At 44.2% G+C, this 17,912-nt stretch overlaps 1 protein-coding gene across 5 annotated transcripts in view; it reads left to right on the top strand.

Moving 5' to 3' along the window:
- ANK1 (ankyrin 1) overlaps positions 1-17,912 on the top strand; it is a 319,396-nt gene that overhangs the window by 42,173 nt on the left and 259,311 nt on the right. For 4 of the 5 annotated variants that reach the window (XM_030202059.1, XM_030202060.1, XM_030202058.1 and 1 more), the window contains one exon: positions 3,000-3,101. In XM_030202059.1, the coding sequence (XP_030057919.1) occupies positions 3,000-3,101 (102 nt within the window). Of the gene's footprint in view, positions 1-2,999; positions 3,102-17,912 lie in introns of those variants that run through there. The other variant, XM_030202062.1, reaches the window with a different exon arrangement.

Raw genomic sequence — 17,912 nt, 5'->3', positions numbered from 1 at the left:
GACCTCCTCGTTGCTGCATCCCGCCCTTGCAGAAGCAGGAAGTGACATCAAAAGGGGGCGGGACGCAGCAGTGCGGAGGCTCTGGGCTCGGCAGCTGACGGGATATGAAAATCGCTGCCGCTGCCTGATGCTCTCTACTGAAATGTGAATGCACATTAAGGTACGGAGCAGGGAGGTATTCCGAGACAGGAGGACAGACATGCCAGTGAAGTGGGGCACCTAGGAGCGCGAGGCCCTGTGCAACCGTCCCTGTCGCCCCTGCCTAAGACTGGCCCTGTTCTTAGTTCTGGCATAGTTGAAGCTGCTGTTATTGACTTAGTGTGGAGGCAGAGAGCAGTGTTGGGATGATGGGATGATTCCTGATGAATTTCATTCTTTAATTTGCTTCTCAAATGGCAAAAGAACAAAAAGGTTGAAACAAAATTGCAACTTGATTTTTTCCTTCTTTCAAAGCCGTTCACGTGAAGAGTTTTTTTAATAGAAAAGTCATTTTCCTACAAAGCTATTCAATTATGGGTTACTTTATCTCTTTCTTTAAAGACATCTGGCTCATATTGCTTATTTCACAAATTGTTAAAAACCAATCTTTTTCAGAGATTTCTAAATTGTGTTTGACTGACTTTTTGCTCTTTTTTTCTAATTTTATTTGTTAACTGCTTTGGGTCCATTAAAATGCATGAAGCCCAAATTTCAACTCACTTTAATAAAAGGGCCCAACTATCTGTTGAGGTTATTGAGGTTTGAAATATATTTTAACATCTTGATACTTAAATATTTACCAGGAAAAATAAACCTCCCATTTGCAATACACCTGGCATAAGTAACAAAATCTGTCGCCTTTTCTTAGTAGGCTTCATAACATCTGGCTACAGCCTAACTTTACAATTCATAAACATGGAATCCTGAGCTCTAAAATGTTTTTTTAAATTATCCAGTCTGTCAGGATCAGGTTCATAGGTTATCAGTAAGGTCAGTGTTCCCACTGAGTTCATTTCTGATTGATCCAAATATTCCATCAACGCCAAACTATCCATCATGAACTGAGGATGGGCTATGCTCGTCACTTACCATCTTCTTAGCTTGAGGCGAATAATGTGCCCTAGACCAGTGGTTCCCAAACCTGGTCCTGGAGGCACCACAATGAATATCCATGAGAAATATTTGCATGCTCAGGCACAATCCTCCCGCGCTTTTACCCTGTGATCAGAGATAATAGCGTGCATAAATTTGCATGCTATTATCTCTGATCATAGGGGTGGTAAAAGCCCACGTTGTTCCAGCACTATTTTTAGAGCATTGTTTGGAACAGCTTGGGGGTTTTGATAATCTGGGCATTAATTCTGTTGAGCTTCCCTGAATGTTTCTTCCAGTGGCGTACCAAGGGGGGGCGGTGGGGGCGGTCCGCCGCTGGGGGGGTGCCGCGCGCCTGTTGTCTCCGAGTCTGCTTGTTCCCTCCCTGCTGCTCCCTCTGCGCGGAACAGGTTACTTCCTGTTCCGGGGCAGAGAGAGCAGCAGGGAACGAGTGGACTCGGAGCTGACAGGCGCGCGGCACCCCCCCCCCCCCTCCTAAGCAGGTAAAAATGCACCCGGGGGGGTCGTGCTGCACCCGTGGGGGGGGGGTATAATTTCGCCGGGGGGGGTCGCACTGGACCCCTGGGGGGGGGGGCTGTAATTTCGCCTGGGGGGGGCGCATCAGCGATCCGCCCCGGGTGTCAGCCAGCCTAGGAACGCCACTGGTTTCTTCCACATTGACACCCAGACTCTCCTGCTGAAAAACTCTCTCCTCTTTCACTCTAGTATCACTAATAGAATAGAGGACAGAGAATCCAACTTCTTTCTCCCCCACCATCCACTCCCTATCCTTCCAGACTTCTGTTCTACTCCACCTGACCCCTCCTCTTCAATAAAATACCAAAAAGTCACTGCACATGGGAAGATCCCTTCTAATCCACTCTGCACAACTGCTATTTTAACACCCCCATATAATGGGATTTTCTTGTGCCCTCAAAGGTGAGACACTGTTTTAGTAAAGTAGATCTGCAGGTACCTGGTCTTTATATACGTTAGCTCACTGGAGTCTCAGGGCCAGATGCACTAAACCTAACGAGCCCATAACTTGCGTTTTAAACTGGTTCCAGCCAGTTTAAAACGCAAGTAGTTTACCGGGGGCATGCACTAAGGGCATTTTCCCTGCCACGGTAGCAGGCAACGAAAACGGAATGCAAATTATTCAAAAGCTATTATAATGAGCTGCACTACCGTTGTAGCCCATTATAATGAGATGCACTACCGTTTTTCCGATTCCCGTACCGTAGTAACCCTAACGGGAGGTCTGCACCTCTCGTTAGGGCTCCTGTGAGGGAATCGAAAAGGAAAAGGGCCCCCCAAAAAAGGTAAAAAAGAAAAAAAAAAGCAGGGAGCGCTTGTGAGGGGCGTCCTTTATGGATGTACTCTCCCTGCGCTTGTGAGAGACGTCTTTTTTTTTCGCCGTTTTTCGCTCTGCCGGCGCTCGTGTTTTTTTCCCCCTTCTATTTTGTCTTCGCCGCGCCATTTACCCCTCCACAGCAAAATGTTTCTATTTTTCTGGTTGCCGGAGAATCAGGACATCACTTTCGATTATGCACCTCTTCCTGGTCTCCAGCCAATCAGAGCGCGTTTCGCTGACAACAGCCAGCTAAACCCGCTTTGATTGGCTGAAGAGACCAGGAAGAGGTGCATAATCGAAAGGGACATCCCGATTTTCCGACTGGCAACCGAGGAAAATAGCAAATGCAAGTGAGCTACAACGAGTAGCTCATTTGCATTCCCTATCGTTGATGCATTCCCATTCCCTACCGATTCGCTATGGAATCGGTAGGGAACAGGATTTATCGACGACTTTAGTGCATCTACTACTACTACTACTACTTAGCATTTCTATAGCGCTGCCATCTGGCTCTCAATGCAGAAAGACAATATTTTGCTCTGGGTTTACTTCTATTTTTTTTTCTCTTCCACAGGCAGATGCAGTAACCAGTTTCCTGCGGGCTGCAAGATCTGGAAATTTGGACAAAGCCTTAGATCACCTTAGGAATGGGGTAGATATTAACACCTGTAACCAGGTCAGTGAAGCACATCTCTGCTTTTTAGCGGGTCATACAGAAACTCTGCTTGTATCTCTCTGTGAAAGGAGCGATGAAGTTCTCATTGCTGTAATATCACATTCCAGTGCTGGGCTTTTGGGAGAATTGTCTTAGGCAGTGATGGACTGTCTGCGCTGGATGACTCACTGGAGAGCTCAGAGATGACTGCAGAGATACAGAACCTATCATTCTAACATCATGCATTTCCGCCTAATTCTATAAACTCTCGCACATAGTGTTACGCTTAGCATGCAATGTTGCATGTGCAAGTTATAGAATCTAACTATTTAAATGAGAGGTGACCGACTCACCCGCAAATGCGCAGTAGAGAGCAGCTGTCATCAACGTTCCACGCATGCGTTGGACTCACGGAACAGCTGTCAAGGGGAGAGCAACAGCAAACAAGCACCCCTCGCACACAACCGCAGACTCCAGCAAATAGGAAGGGGGAGGAGAGCCTGGAACACATGGAAGGGGAGGGAAGGAGGGGGGCGTGCAAATCTGAGCACCAGACTTCAGGGACGGAGGGGAGGAGCCCTGGAAGATAACTCGCTGCGGAGCAGGACACTTAAGGGGACAGCAACACAGCAGACAAGCACTCCTCCCACAAAACCGCAGAGTCCAGCACGCCGTGAAGGGTAAGTGCACACACGACCTCTGCATTCAACATCTACCGGCAGACAAAAACAGAGAACCCACGGCGCTCTTTCCCCCACGTCCAAAGCAAATACAAAAGTTTAAAATAATGTTGACTCTCTATGATGCGGAGGAGGTCAAAATCACGAAGCGCGAGCACAGCACACAAATCACGCACACAGAATTCCACCACACACACCCCTCCCCCCTTTACCTCACCAAGCCGCGTTCGCACCTGCTACCAACGGACTGCCACACAGGGGAAACACTGAAGGACCCACAAGACACACAGAGACAGGGAAGAAGGCTGCAGACCGTTTATCCAAAGATTATTACTCTAATAAACAACACATTTAAAACATCTTTCACCTACACTGTGTTGTTCAACAGGGATGTAACGGTGAGACTCATAACCCACTGTTTTTCAAATTTTGAATAAAAAACAAACACATACTAAAAAACCTAACAACACAGCTCAGCTGCACTGATTTATGCCCACTCATCATTAACGCCTCTCAACATTGCGTACAGGCAACAAACACACACCCCACTGCTACTTCAAATAACAAATATGCCACGCAGAAAAATAGAAACCACAGGAAATGACCAGGCAGCTCATGAGTTACAATTGAAGAGGAGGAAAGCGCAAAGGGATAGAATTAGACGTGAAAATAGAACACAAAAGCAAACACATGCAGAGAAGGAAAGGCTACGCAATTACAGAATAAATCGCAGTGAAGAACAAAGACATGAAGAAAGACACAGACGTAAACAATCCAGAATTAACAAACGCTTAATGGACCTTCAGATGTCAACACACAAAGCTTTAGCAAAATTACACGAGTTTCAGGAAAGTAATATCACCAGTAGCAACCTTGGCCATTTTAGCGAAAGATGTGAACATTGTAATGCAAAACATTTAAAAAATGAGAGACCAACAGATAAGAAGTTTAATGTCTGTTGTAATAAAGGATCTATACAGTTACCACCTATAAGTACAACTGAATACATTATGAAGTTGATGACTGCACAAGATCCTGATTCAAAAACATTTATGCAAAATATAAGATCATATAATAGTGCTTTAGCATTTGTATCAGTGGGAGCAAATATTAATGTACCAAGAGGTTTTGGTCCATATTGTACAGACATCAGAACAAGGAAAATTGATTCAAGGATCAAATTCTATTTACACAAAAAACATAGTATATAAAAGTGTACTGTAGATATCAACTCACAAATGTTGCTTACACTCTTTCATTACATTTTTGAAAACAAAAAACTCGCCCATTTTAACGGGCTTAACGGCTAGTAGTTAATAATTAGCTGGAGACCACATGATGCCGTGAGCGAGGCAGGACGTGTCTTTGACCTGCTCATAGGCCTCCTGTGGAATCTACCTGCATCCTTGCTAGTTACTGGCATTGCTGGCTTCAGACTTGACTACAAAACTCTCTTAGTTGCATGGAAAAGTTTGCTATGAAATCTAGAGAAAGCAGGTCCACCAAATCAGCTAAAAAAGACAAAGATCAAGGGAAGCCGAGGGAAGACAAGATGGCGGAGGTGTCACCCGGATCCATGGCATGGTTGGTTTCAGACCTCACAGCAGCGGTGTGTGCGCTTGAGCTGCGTTTGGAGAAACTGTCGGGATAAATTACATCTTTGGAGAAATTGATTGCAGAGATAAATACCCACACTGGTGAGCTGGAGACCCGTGTCTTCACGGTGGGGGACGACTCACAGGCCTGCCAGGCTGAACTCTTCACTCTTCATGAGCAAGTAGAAGTGCAAGCAGATAAGTTGGAAGACCTAAAATATAGGTCCCTTCGCGGCAACCTTCGTATATTGGGCATCCCAGAAAGTATTCTGGAATATTGCCTGTTGCCCCACTTTTCTGATGTGCGAGGGATTGGGGACTGCACACCTAGGATCGAAAATGTGCAGCCTCCCATAGTAATTGTTAAGTTTCACAATTATATTCACAAAGTGGAGGTTTTGAAGGCCTACAAAGCTATTTGGGATCAACTCACCCATGATGGAGAGCCTGTGCATCTCTTTCAAGACTACTTAGCTGTGTTGATGGAAAAAGGCCACAAATTCCACCCACTATGTTCTAAACTAGTGTTAAATATATGTTTCTTTACCTAGCATTACTTAAGATTTACAATGATGGCAGATGGCAGTTGTATGACTCGCACTCACGGGCTCAAGATTTTGTCAACAATTGCACAACGTCTTTGTCCTCGAGCTCATGAGTGGAGTGGGGATAATGGCGCACAGGACCTTGCTACCTTTAGGTGCAGAATCACCAATTATAGATATTTTTCTGTTTAGTGGTTAGTACTGTGTACTTGGTTTTCTCACTGTTATTTTCACATTTGCATTGGACAGGTTCTGATGCTCACATTTTGTCATCTTAGCGGGTGGGGTTCACAAGGGTGCTTCTTAGCACATAAATGTGGACTTACACCAATCCGGAGTGTTGTTATCCTGTGATATGGCTTTTCGTGATTTGGGGGTGTAAACTGGGGGGTGGGAAGAAGATGGGCGGTTGCTGATACAGAACAGTATTTTTGTTTCCTGGATGTTTCCATTTCTGGGTTTTTTTTTTATTACATTTGTACCCCGCACTTTCCCACTCATGGCAGGCTCAATGCAGCTTACATATTATATACAGGTACTTATTTGTACCTGGGGCAATGGAGGGTTAAGTGACTTGCCCAGAGTCACAAGGAGCTGCCTGTGCCTGAAATAGGAATCAAACTCAGTTCCTCAGTTCCCCAGGACCAGAGTCCACCACCCTAACCACTAGGCCACTCCTGTAGCTAGGATGCTGGAAGGAACTTGATTACGGGTGCAGAGGGGTGGGAGTGTTCTGGATGTGTTGTTGAGGGATATTTTGGTCCTCAGGGAGGCTGGGTTCCTGGGGCCTCATATTATATGGATGGTATCTGAAGAACTAGCCATTATCCTCCAGATTCTATATAGCACGACATAAGTTGCATATGCAAATCCAGTCATATTCTGGATTTGCACGCACAACTTAATTAGTTAACAAGCCAATCAGCACCAACAAATGCCACGTAACAAGCAATTATTAACAATAATTGACATAATTTACGTGCAAAACTGTCTAAGTGTATTCTATAACATGATGCGTGGCCATGGGTGTGGAATGGGTGGGTTGTGTGCATTTCTAAAATCTGTGCACGTTGTTATAGAATGCACCTGGTTTGTGCATGATTTAGGCGTTGGCATTTACACCAAGTTTTACTTGGCATAACTGCCCGTGACTAAATTTAATCGTGTGGATGGGTACTCAACGTATTCTATAAACCACATGGAAATTTAGGCTTATTCTATAAAGTACACCTAGGCATATTATAGAATACGCCTAGGCATATTTAATTTTGGTGCCAGTTTTTTAGGTGAGATATATAGAATCTAGTGCTATATGTATTCCCTTATGAGTCTCCTGCATAACAGACTGCTTTCTTGGAATATAGGAGTATTACTTCTTCTATAAAGAGAGCCAAGATTTTGACTACCTTCCGTCACCTTAAACTCTGGCGTGGTTGGGCGGGGGAGGCTTTCTTTGTATCCTCTGGTGGGTGACAAGGAGGAGTGGCACCTTTGGTAAGGAAATCATTGCAATATCAGGGGACAGTGTTGGCCAAAGCACCTGATGGTCGCTATCTGCGTTTGCGACTCAACCTTCAAGGTCGAGAGTTAATACTATTAGTGCTTTATGGGCCCAATATTTATGATGTACACTTTTTTTTACAAACTTGATTCAATTATGTACACCATATGTAGAGCACTCTCATTTTGTGATGGAGGATTTTAATGTTGTTGCAGATTCTAACATAGACAAGTCCACCTTTCCCCGTACTCTTGGGGATAGAGGCAAGGGCATGCCTTTGGTGTGTCAAGTGTTGCGATAAGTTGACCCCAGCACTTATTAAATCTGAAGGCCAGAGATAATATGCACCTGACACAGGTTCATGGGTCCTTCTCAAGGTTGGACTATATCCTGAGATCAGCCACTTTTTCCCGTAATATATTAGATGCTGGTATTGGTTCTATAGTAATATCCAATCATGCTCCCTCCCATTTGGGTATATGCACTGGCTGAGCCTTAATACCAGTTTTGGAGAAGTTGGAGATTTCCATCATACCTAGCTCAAGACGAAGCGTTTCAATCCTATTGAATTCAAGAATGGGAGGAGCAACACATAGAGAACCCCTCTCCCCTTATTTTGGGAAACAGCTAAATCAGTCCCCTGAGGCGACATCATCTATTACTAGTGCCAGAAACAAGAAATCACACAAGGCATAATGACTCTGGAGAGGACGTTACATAAAGCTAAAGGAACCTATTCCTGACATCTGACCCTCGCTAATAGGGAGACTTACCTGACTACGCAAGCAGCCCTGAATACCCTGCTTCATGCTTGCACCCACAAAATGCTGCTCTATCGAAAATATCACCTTTGTAGGTTTGGGAACAAGCCAGGCAAATTATTGGCTCAATTAACCAAGACATGGGGTGGGAGGCAGCAGGTGTTATCTTTAAAATGCCCCGATGGTGCAGTGGAGATAGCCCAGCTGTTCCTTGAATTTTATAGCAACATGTACAGGGCTGATGTTGAGTTCTCCGAGAGCAGTTCTTGGAACATCTACAGCAGCCTGGTGTTCCAAGGCTTTCAGAGGATGCTGTTGCTAACCTTAATAGCCTTTTACAGGCCAAACAGTTTCAATCTGCGATAAAAAAGCTTAAAATAATTTTACTACTCTGGGGCAGGGAGGCTTTTTGACTGAATTTTCTAAACTACTGAACATTCAGCGTTGTGGGCCTCTATTAGCTTATTGTAATGTGGTGAAAGCCAAGGAGAAATTACTCCACTATGCCAATGAGGCTTTGATCACCCTGTTGTTGAAGCCAGGGAAGCGGAGGAGGGGAGCATTTAGACTCATACCATCCCATTTCAATGATAAACATAGATGTGAAGCTTCTCTCCCTTGTACTAGCAGATAGGTTATCTGGTTATTTACCATCTGTAATTGGGGGGGGGGGGGGGGGAGGAGGGAATCAAGCTGGCTTTGTTAAGGGCCGGCTATCTGTCATCAATGTTTGTAAAGTCCTTTTGGCCTTGGCAAATATGGTATTCTTGTTATTCTGGCTTTGTTGGTTAGTTTATATGCTGCCAAGGCTTTTGATAGAGCCAGCTAGCCCTTCCTTTTTTATACCCTATCTCATGTCAGAATTACGGGGTGGTTTTGAAAGGCTATAAAAACATTGTATGCATACCCTCGAGCTTTTTTGCTGGTGAGTGGAGTTTGCATGGAGTCCTTCACAAGTGAAAAAGGTACAAGGCAAAGGTGATCCCTTCCCCCTTTTATATGTTCTAACATTAGAGCCTTTGTTAAGCACCTTGAGGGGCACAGAGGGCGTGGCAGGTCTTCATTTGGGCCAAAACTATTAGCGATTGCAGATGACTTGCTTTTAATCCTCACTCAACTGCAGCGATCACTCCCATTGGCGATTGGATCGATAGAGGAATATGGCTTTTTGTCTGAAGTTGCCTTAAATTTGGACAAGTCTCTAGCTCTTCCAACCCTTCCTTTAATTCGGATAAGTGGGCCTTTCCCATTTCAGTGGGCAGAGGTCATCTTAAATATCTGGGAGTATTAATTCCCTCAGATCCTCTTGTCCTCGACTTCATGAATGTTCATCTGTTGTTGTCTGATACTGAATCCAAGTTGCAAGTGTGGCAGGCATACCCGCTTTCCTTAATGGACAGGGTTAAGCTGATTATATCCTGTTGGTTATGTTTTTCAAATGCTACAACTATATTTAAAAGTCAAAGATGAAAGTTTTTGCACAGAATGATACAGGTATTTTTATGTCAACGGAAATAACCTCTCCTCTCTATGAAAACGATTATGCTACTGAGGGACAAAGGAGGACTGTGGGTTACAGCATGCAACACATCAACAACTGGTTTCGGGGCACTTCTTACTTTTCCAGTACCTCTATAGAACTGTCAATATTACGAAAAACTCATTTTAACTTTTACCTACATGCAGACCCTACGCACCTCCCTATATTATATTCTGAACAAACCATTATGTTCAGCTTGGAAGTGGATTTGTAAATTTCATCACATTGATGCTTTCGTGACTCCCCTGTTACCGATTTGAAATAATTCAAACTTTCAGCTGGGGGGTGGACTCCCCCATTTCTCTGGCACAGGAAAGAAGGTGCTTGCAATATTTGCAGGAAGCTTTATCGGGAGGAGAAGCCTAATGGTTAGTGCAGCGGACTGAGATCCTGGGGAGCTGGGTTCAATTTCCACTGCAGCTCCTTGTGATCCTGGGCAAGTCACTTAAACCTCCATTGCCCCAGGTAAAGAAAACTTAGATTGTGAGCCCACTAGGGACAGAAAAAGTACCTGCGTATAATATGTACAGTGTTGCACACATCTAGTAGCGCTGTAGAAATGATGATTAATAGTAGTAGGTAACCTGAAAGCCTTTGCTACTCTCTGTGAGGAGTTTGACCTCTTGCATTGAGAGGTCTGTGCTTATATGTAGCTCCAGCATTTATGTGACCACTCTGCACTCCGGAGCTCTAACCTTGGAGATTCAGGAGACACTTTCTACCTCATTTACCTTGGGATCTCAATTAAAAGTTCCCTTAAAATTTCATCATCAGCATCTGAAGGATTAAACTCCTATGTTTGGATTTACTAGACTGGAGCAGGCTTGGGTGTTGGACTTGGGTGTGCCTATATGTGAGGACCTGCTATTGGCTGGCATCAAGCAAGTCTGCTCCATCTCGGACTATATGTCTCTGTGGGAAATGAAATATAAAATCAATATGTGTCTCTGTATTTCACCAAAGCGGGTGCAGTTGCTTGGACTTTGTCCCACTACATCTTGTTCTAAATATGGATTTCTGGATGCCTCTTTGGGCCATCTGTTTTGGAAGTGCTCATTTATACAGCCATTTTGGCATCATTTAATAACTTTTGTATCCAATATCTGGTCTGTACAGATTCGCGTTACTCCAACGTTCCTTCTGGATTCTGTATCTTCACCTTTTCTGCGGAGAAAGGGGGACCTTTCATTTCTCAAGTGGACTGTGTTGATGGCATTGAAATCGATTTTGATTTTATGGATATCCAAGGATGCTCCAACAAAACATCAGTGGCAGTTGTAAATGATATCAGTGCTTACTATGGAATACCGGACTTTCGGATATGGCCTCAGCTGTACGGCTGCAATTTCAGGCAATATGGGAGACCTTCTGGAACACTCTTACCCCAGCAGCGCGGAGCAGAATTCTCAATTGTTGATTCATATGATGTGATTTCCTGTAAAACTGGCTTGGAACACCTAAGGAGGTTTTTTTTAGTGGGGGGAGGGGGGGAATTGGGGGAGGGGGAATTTAGTAGGGTTTGAGGATTAGAGGTGGGCAGTGGGAGGGGGGAAGATATCAGGATTAGGAATAGTTTCTGGAGGAGATCCTTGTACGAAGTCTTTGTTTATGATCTTGATATTTTTGTTGTATTTTTGGAATATGTTAATAAAAATTATTTTACAATAATTAGCTGCTAATTGGTGCTAACAACCAATTATTGACTATAATTGGTACTAATTAGCAGTTGGGATGCTAGAAATTGAGCATTCAAAATCCATACCATGCAACTGGAAGGGGAGTGTGAACCTCTGAGGGGAATGGGCAGGTCAGGGGTGAGCCTAACACTTAACATGTGGATTATAGAATCAGTTACAGCTAGAGTGGAGGAGTAGCCTAGTGGTTAGTGCAGTGGACTTTGATCCTGGGAAACTGAGTTTGAGTCCCACTGCAGCTCCTTGTGACTCTGGACAAGTCACTTAACCCTCCATTGCCCCTGGTACAAAATAAGTATCTGAATATATGTAAACCACTTTGAATGTAGTTGCAAAAACCGCAGAAAGGTGGTATATCAAGTCTCATTTCCCTTTCCTTATTTGAGATTCTAAATGGAATGTTGAGATTCTGTTGCTACTATTGGAGATTCTACATGGAATGTTGCTATTCAACTAGCAACATTCCATTTAGAAGCCTGCCCTTGCAGATCAGCAACGCAGCTGTGCAGGCTTCTGTTTCTGTGAGTCTGACGTGCCGTCAGACTCACAGAAACAGAAGCTTGCGTGGCCGCATTGCTGATCTGCAAGGGCAGGCTTCTACATGGAATATTGCTAGTGAGAGAGTAGCCTAGTGGTTAGTGCAGTGGACTTTGATCCTGGGGAACTGAGTTCAAGTCCCACTGCAGCTCCTTGTGACTCTGGACAAGTCACTTAACCCTCCATTGCCCCTGGTACAAAATAAGTACCTGAATATATGTAAACCACTTTGAATGTAGTTGCAAAAACCTCAGAAAGGCGGTCTATCAAATTCCATTTTCCTTTCCCTTTCAGCTGGTATAAGTTAGGCACATAAGTGCATAATAGCAATTTAACACTTAGTTGCTGATGTAGAATCTGTGCTTAGTCCGCAGCATCCTAGCACCTAACCTTGGGCACCTTGTGAAAATTACCCCCTTAGAGGCCAGATGAATATTGCTGTCTTTGGAAGTCATTTTATAAGGCACTGGAATGCGTAAAACATTCTTTTGTGTGCTTAGCTGGGCTGTTATAAAATTGTACAAAGTAGATGCACGGTTTCATAGCACTGCCTCTAGGCATTCTCAGCTGTGAAGAACAGGTGGACTGCGGGTGGGAGACTTATGCATGTGTTTTGTAAAATACACTTATAGCCAATGTTCCCTTGCTCATACATTTTAGGAGTGTCACTCACAGATTTTACATGGTTGCTCACAAAAATATTTTGTGCCATATACAGAAATGCATTGCTACTACTGGTGCTCAGAAATTGTCAGTTTTTAAAACTTGCTGCTCACACACACACACAAAAAATTGCACACACCAGGCCACTCCTTAGAGGAAACATTGCTCATGTCTCCCTAATTCTAAACATGTAAAGTTGTGCATGAAAGTCATAGAATACGAGTGTAACTTGATTGATTAACAATCTGCTAATTGGTGTTAAAAACAATTAGTCTCACACATACACACACACACACACACACACACACAAGGAGTGACACAGGCTAGGACATGTTTATCCACTGCTACCCTAGCTGAGATAATATTTAACCATCTCTCTGACCTCATGTGCACCTTTCTTTAAATTAGTCCCCTTATTTTCTAACTCCTCTTACTCTTTTACCTATCTGTGTTCCACCTTGGCTTATACCCTACGCTGTCTATTAAAATGTTTTATTACGTATCATTGTAAGTAGTATACTATGCCATGCTTTGTATTGTTATTTGAATAGTTTTACTGCTGTAATTATCTATTGCTCATGCTTGATTTATTCTTACTGTACACTGCCTTGAGTGAATTCCTTCAAAAAGGCGGTAGATAAATCCTAATAAATAAATTATTGGCTGCAATTGGTATAAATTGGTACTAATAAGCAGTTATGTGCAGAACTGCCTAAGGGGTTCTTTTACTAAGGTGGGCTAATGGATTTAATGTGCGCTGAATGATAAGATGCGCATTATATTCCTATGGGCGTCTTATTTAGCACATGCTACATCTTAACACTTCTTAGTATAAGGGGCCCCTAAATCCGGGATTCTATAACCTGTGCAAACAGAATCCAAAATGTAAGTGTAAGGGGGGCATGGACCTGGGAGGGGCATGGGTTGGGCAGAGGCATGTCAGGCAGTTACACACATGCATTATAGAATACTAGCATTTATGCACCTAATTGCCTACAGTTAGGCACGAATTAAGGAAATAATCCCAGCAACCTCACCATAAGTAATTCATGTCACCATCGGTCACAAACATTCTTAAAGATTATATAGGGGTCTTCAGGTATCACAGCACAGATTCTGCATTTCCATAGCACCAGAAATGGTGCAAGCTCGAGGCGGAACTACTACCAGCGGCCATGTTGGGCAGACTCAGGAGTAATGTCGGAAGTATTTTTTCATGGAGAGGGTGGTGGATACATGGAATGCCCTTCCACGGGAGGTGGTGGAGATGAAAACGGTAATGGAATTCAAACATGCATGGGATAAACACAAAGGAATCCTTTTTAGAAAGAATGGATCTATGGAATCTTAGCGGACATTGGGTGGCAACGCCGGTATTTGGAGAACAAAACCAGTGCAGGGCGGACTTCTACGGTCTGTGCCCTGAGAAAGGCAGGGACAAACTCGGATATACATATAAAGTATTACATACCATGTAAAATGAGTTTATCTTGTTGGGCATACTGGATGGACCGTTCAGGTCTTTATCTGCCGTCATTTACTATGTTAGGGGGCAGAGAGTGGGTGTTCCTGTGCTAACGAGCATGTGGTAATGTAGCTGCACTGACTAGTTAGCACAGAAATACCGAATGAGCCCTTACCGCCTGCAAAATGAGTGGCAGTAAGGGCTCATGTGGTAAGTTTTTTTCGTGGTTGCTCGCTAAGAGCCATTTTTACAGCTGCAAGAAAAATGGCCTTAGCAGATGTGAAAACCCCACATAAGGGTGCGCTAAAGCCACTTTTTTACCACAGCTTAGTAAAAGGACCCCATAGAGATTTACTCAGCAGCAAAGGGGTCCTTTTACTAAGCCATGCTAAAAAAGTGGCTGGCAGTCGTTTTAGCGTGTGGGTTTCCTGCGCACTTTGGCCACTTTTTTTTACTGCGGCCGTAAAAACCTTTGCTTTCAGTGGAGGCAGTAAATGGCCTTGCGCTTATAAAAACATTGGCATGCGGGCATTTACTACCTGAGCACTTGTTGCATCCTATTTAGTAGGCGGTAAGGGCTCACAGTCTTCACGCGGTAATCAGGTGGTGCGCAGCAACAACCGTATGCTGCCCATTAACGCTGGGCATGCCCCACCCCCCATGCTAGAAAATAACATTTATTTTCTGGGCGCGTGAAACGTCGCATGCTGAACACAGTACTAGCACAGGGGGCCTGGAGGTAGTGCTATTTCCTGCGCACTACCCGCGCCTGTAGCCCTACCGCCCTTTATTAAAAGGCCCCATAATTCAAATCCTGCCATTACCTGCAGCTCTGGAATTCTTTCACTACTGCCAGCCCTTTTCAAAAATCTCTCTAAAATATAAATATCAATTTGATTTGAATCAATCCTGAAGCAGTGATGAGACAGGATCTACTACTGTGGGGAAGAAATCTGCATTATGAATATGTGTCCGTTAAGCCTTAAAACTTTGGGGAAATGGAGATTTGGGTTTTCCCGGCTGTCTCGTGAGCAGCCATCCGCTAACCTGAGGAATTCAGGCTTTTATAAATTTGCACGTATGCCTCTGAAATCTCAGTGCTAGATGCACTGATACATTCCTGCAGATCTCTGTGGACCAGATCTCTTGCTGAGGACTTAGGAAGTGAGAAGCTCTGAGCTGTGCTGGGTAGGCAGCACGATGCATGTGCAGTTTCCGTGACCTCTGAGAATCGGCCTGATAGGAATGTGTCAGCATCCCTGCACGGCAGCCACTGAGAAATCTCAAAAAAAAAAAAAAAAGCACCGAGAGACTTTTACCAATCTTTAGAAAAGAAGAACTGTGCCAGCCAGCATCCTCTCCCTCGCTGCAGGTTCGTGTGCAGTGTTTCATCATTTCGCCATGGTTAGCTGGCACATTTTGGTATCCTTCCTGGAGAATATCAGACTTGTGGGAAAGGTCCAACCTCACATGTCCTGTATAAAATAAGGAGGGATATATGTGGTCAGACCTGTCCCACAGGCCTTGTATTCTTATATAGACATGGAAACCTTAACATGCCATCTGATCTTCAGTGTCTCTTCGGAAGTGTTCTTAACCGATAACAGCACAAACTGCACAACCAGGCCTCGGCGGCATCTCCACCCTCTTCATCACATTCCCTTTTCTGGAGGAAGAGACGTAAGGAAGGAGGAAATCCATGAGGCAGGGCCATAGCTTCTCAGCCAGGAATTCAGCCAAAGTTAGGCAGGCTGAGGGCCAAAGATCTACCTCAGACAATTAGAAGATATTTCTATAAGTGGGCAGCTCCATTTAGATACCCTATTGCCATGCGGTGAGAGTCTATGCTATACCAGTAACAGGGTGCCCAGATTTCATTAACGGGCTCATTTTCAAAAGAGAAGGACGCCCATCTTTCGACACAAATCGGAAGATGGGTGTCCTTCTCACAGAAACGTCCAAATAGGTATAATCGAAAGCCGATTTTGGACGTCCCCAACTGCTTTCCGTCGCAGGGACGGCCAAAGTTCACAGGGGCGTGTTGGAGGTGTAGCGAAGGCGGGACTTGGGCGTGCCTAACACTTGGACGTCCTTCAACCATAATCGAAAAAAGAGGGACGTCCCTGACGAACACTTGGATGACTTTACCTGATCGTGTTTTTCTTACGACAAAGGCACAAAAAGGTGTCCGAAATGACCAGATGACCACCGGAGGGAATTGGGGATGACCTCCCCTTACCCCCCCAGTGGTCAGTAACCCCCTCCCACCCTCAAACAATATTTCAAAATATTGATTGCCATCCTCAATGCCAGCCTCAGATGTCATACTCAGGTCCATGACAGCAGTATGCAGGTCCCTGGAGCAGTTTTAGTGGGTGCAGTGCACTTCAGGCAGGCGGACCCAGGCCCATACCCCCTACCTGTTACGTTTGTGGAGGAAACAGCGAGCCCTCCAAAACCCACCACAAACCCACCACAAACCCACTGTACCCACATCTAGGTGTCCCCCTTCACCCGTAAGGGCTATGGTAGTGATGTACAGTTGTGGGTAGTGGTTTTTGGGAGGCTCAGCACACAAGGTAAGGGAGCTATGTATCTGGGAGCAATTTATGAAGTCTAGTACAGTGCCCCCTAGGGTGCCCGATTGGTGTCCTGGCATGTCAGAGGGACCAGTGCACTACAAATGCTGGCTCCTCCCATGACCAAATGGCTTGCATTTGGTCGTTTCTGAGATGGATGTCCTTGGTTTCGAAAATCGCTGAAAATCAGAAACATCCATGTCTAGGGATGACTATCTCTAAGGACGATCAAATTTCAGGATTTGGACGTCCCTGACCGTATTATCGAAACAAAATATGGACGTCCATCTTGTTTCGAAAATACGGTTTCCCCGCCCATGGGCCAGGAGGTTTTGTGAGGACATTCTAATCAAAACTTGGACGCCCCTTTCGAAAATGCCCCTCCACGAATACTAGTGTAGCCTGCTACCGATGTGCCTTATAATTAGGCACTCTCACTTCATTTTTATTCATGTTTAAGAATAAGGGAGGATAAAGACCTCATACGACTGGGGCAAACGTCATAAAGAAAGGGATTACTGAATCAGCGAATCCACATGCACACAGTTAAAAATAGTAATTGTAGGTCAAAAAAACTCCTTTTACCTTAATATGCAATCCAAAATAAAATGTGCTGTTAAAAAATGAAAAAGTGTCTAATATTCCTCAAAATCTTCACACTGGTGCCATACAACAAACTTATCTTTGTGGTAATCATATCCCAGTGGATGGTCGCTCAGTCTCAACAGGATGAAGTGAATAACAGTGTGGTCCCGACGGACCCGTTTCGCTTCCAGCTTCTTCTGGAGACCTCACTGTACTCCGAATTAACGGATTGTTTTCTCAACTGTGAGACAGCAAGCTAACTATTTTTAACTGTGTACATGTGGATTCGCTGATTCAGTGATCCCTTTCTTTATGACGTTTGCCGCAGTCTTATGAGGTCGTTTTCCTCCCGTATTCTTAAACATGAATAAAAATTAAGTGAGAGTTTTTGAATCGAGATTCACTGTGTTATGGAGGTTACCTTACAGGTTTGAGTAGTGAATCAGATCTATGTTCGATCCTTACGTTTAGGTAGCCATAGTTACATAGGCCATAACGGTGTGTGTAACTTGCCGCAAGGCCCTTTTACAAAGCCCAGCCGAAATCTGGGCTTAGAATGTCTTTTAACATAGGATTTTCCTATGTGCTAAGCCCGATGAGATGTAACACAGCATATTTTGTAGGCTTTTGTTTTTGTTCTTTTACTGATTGTGCACTAATGTTTCCATAAAGCACATTTTATCAGCA

Source organism: Microcaecilia unicolor, chromosome 4 (genome assembly GCF_901765095.1).
Source record: "Microcaecilia unicolor chromosome 4, aMicUni1.1, whole genome shotgun sequence".
In the NCBI taxonomy this organism is placed as follows: domain Eukaryota; kingdom Metazoa; phylum Chordata; class Amphibia; order Gymnophiona; family Siphonopidae; genus Microcaecilia; species Microcaecilia unicolor.
Note: the sequence above shows the minus strand (reverse complement) of the source record. Positions and strands in the feature narration are given on the sequence as shown.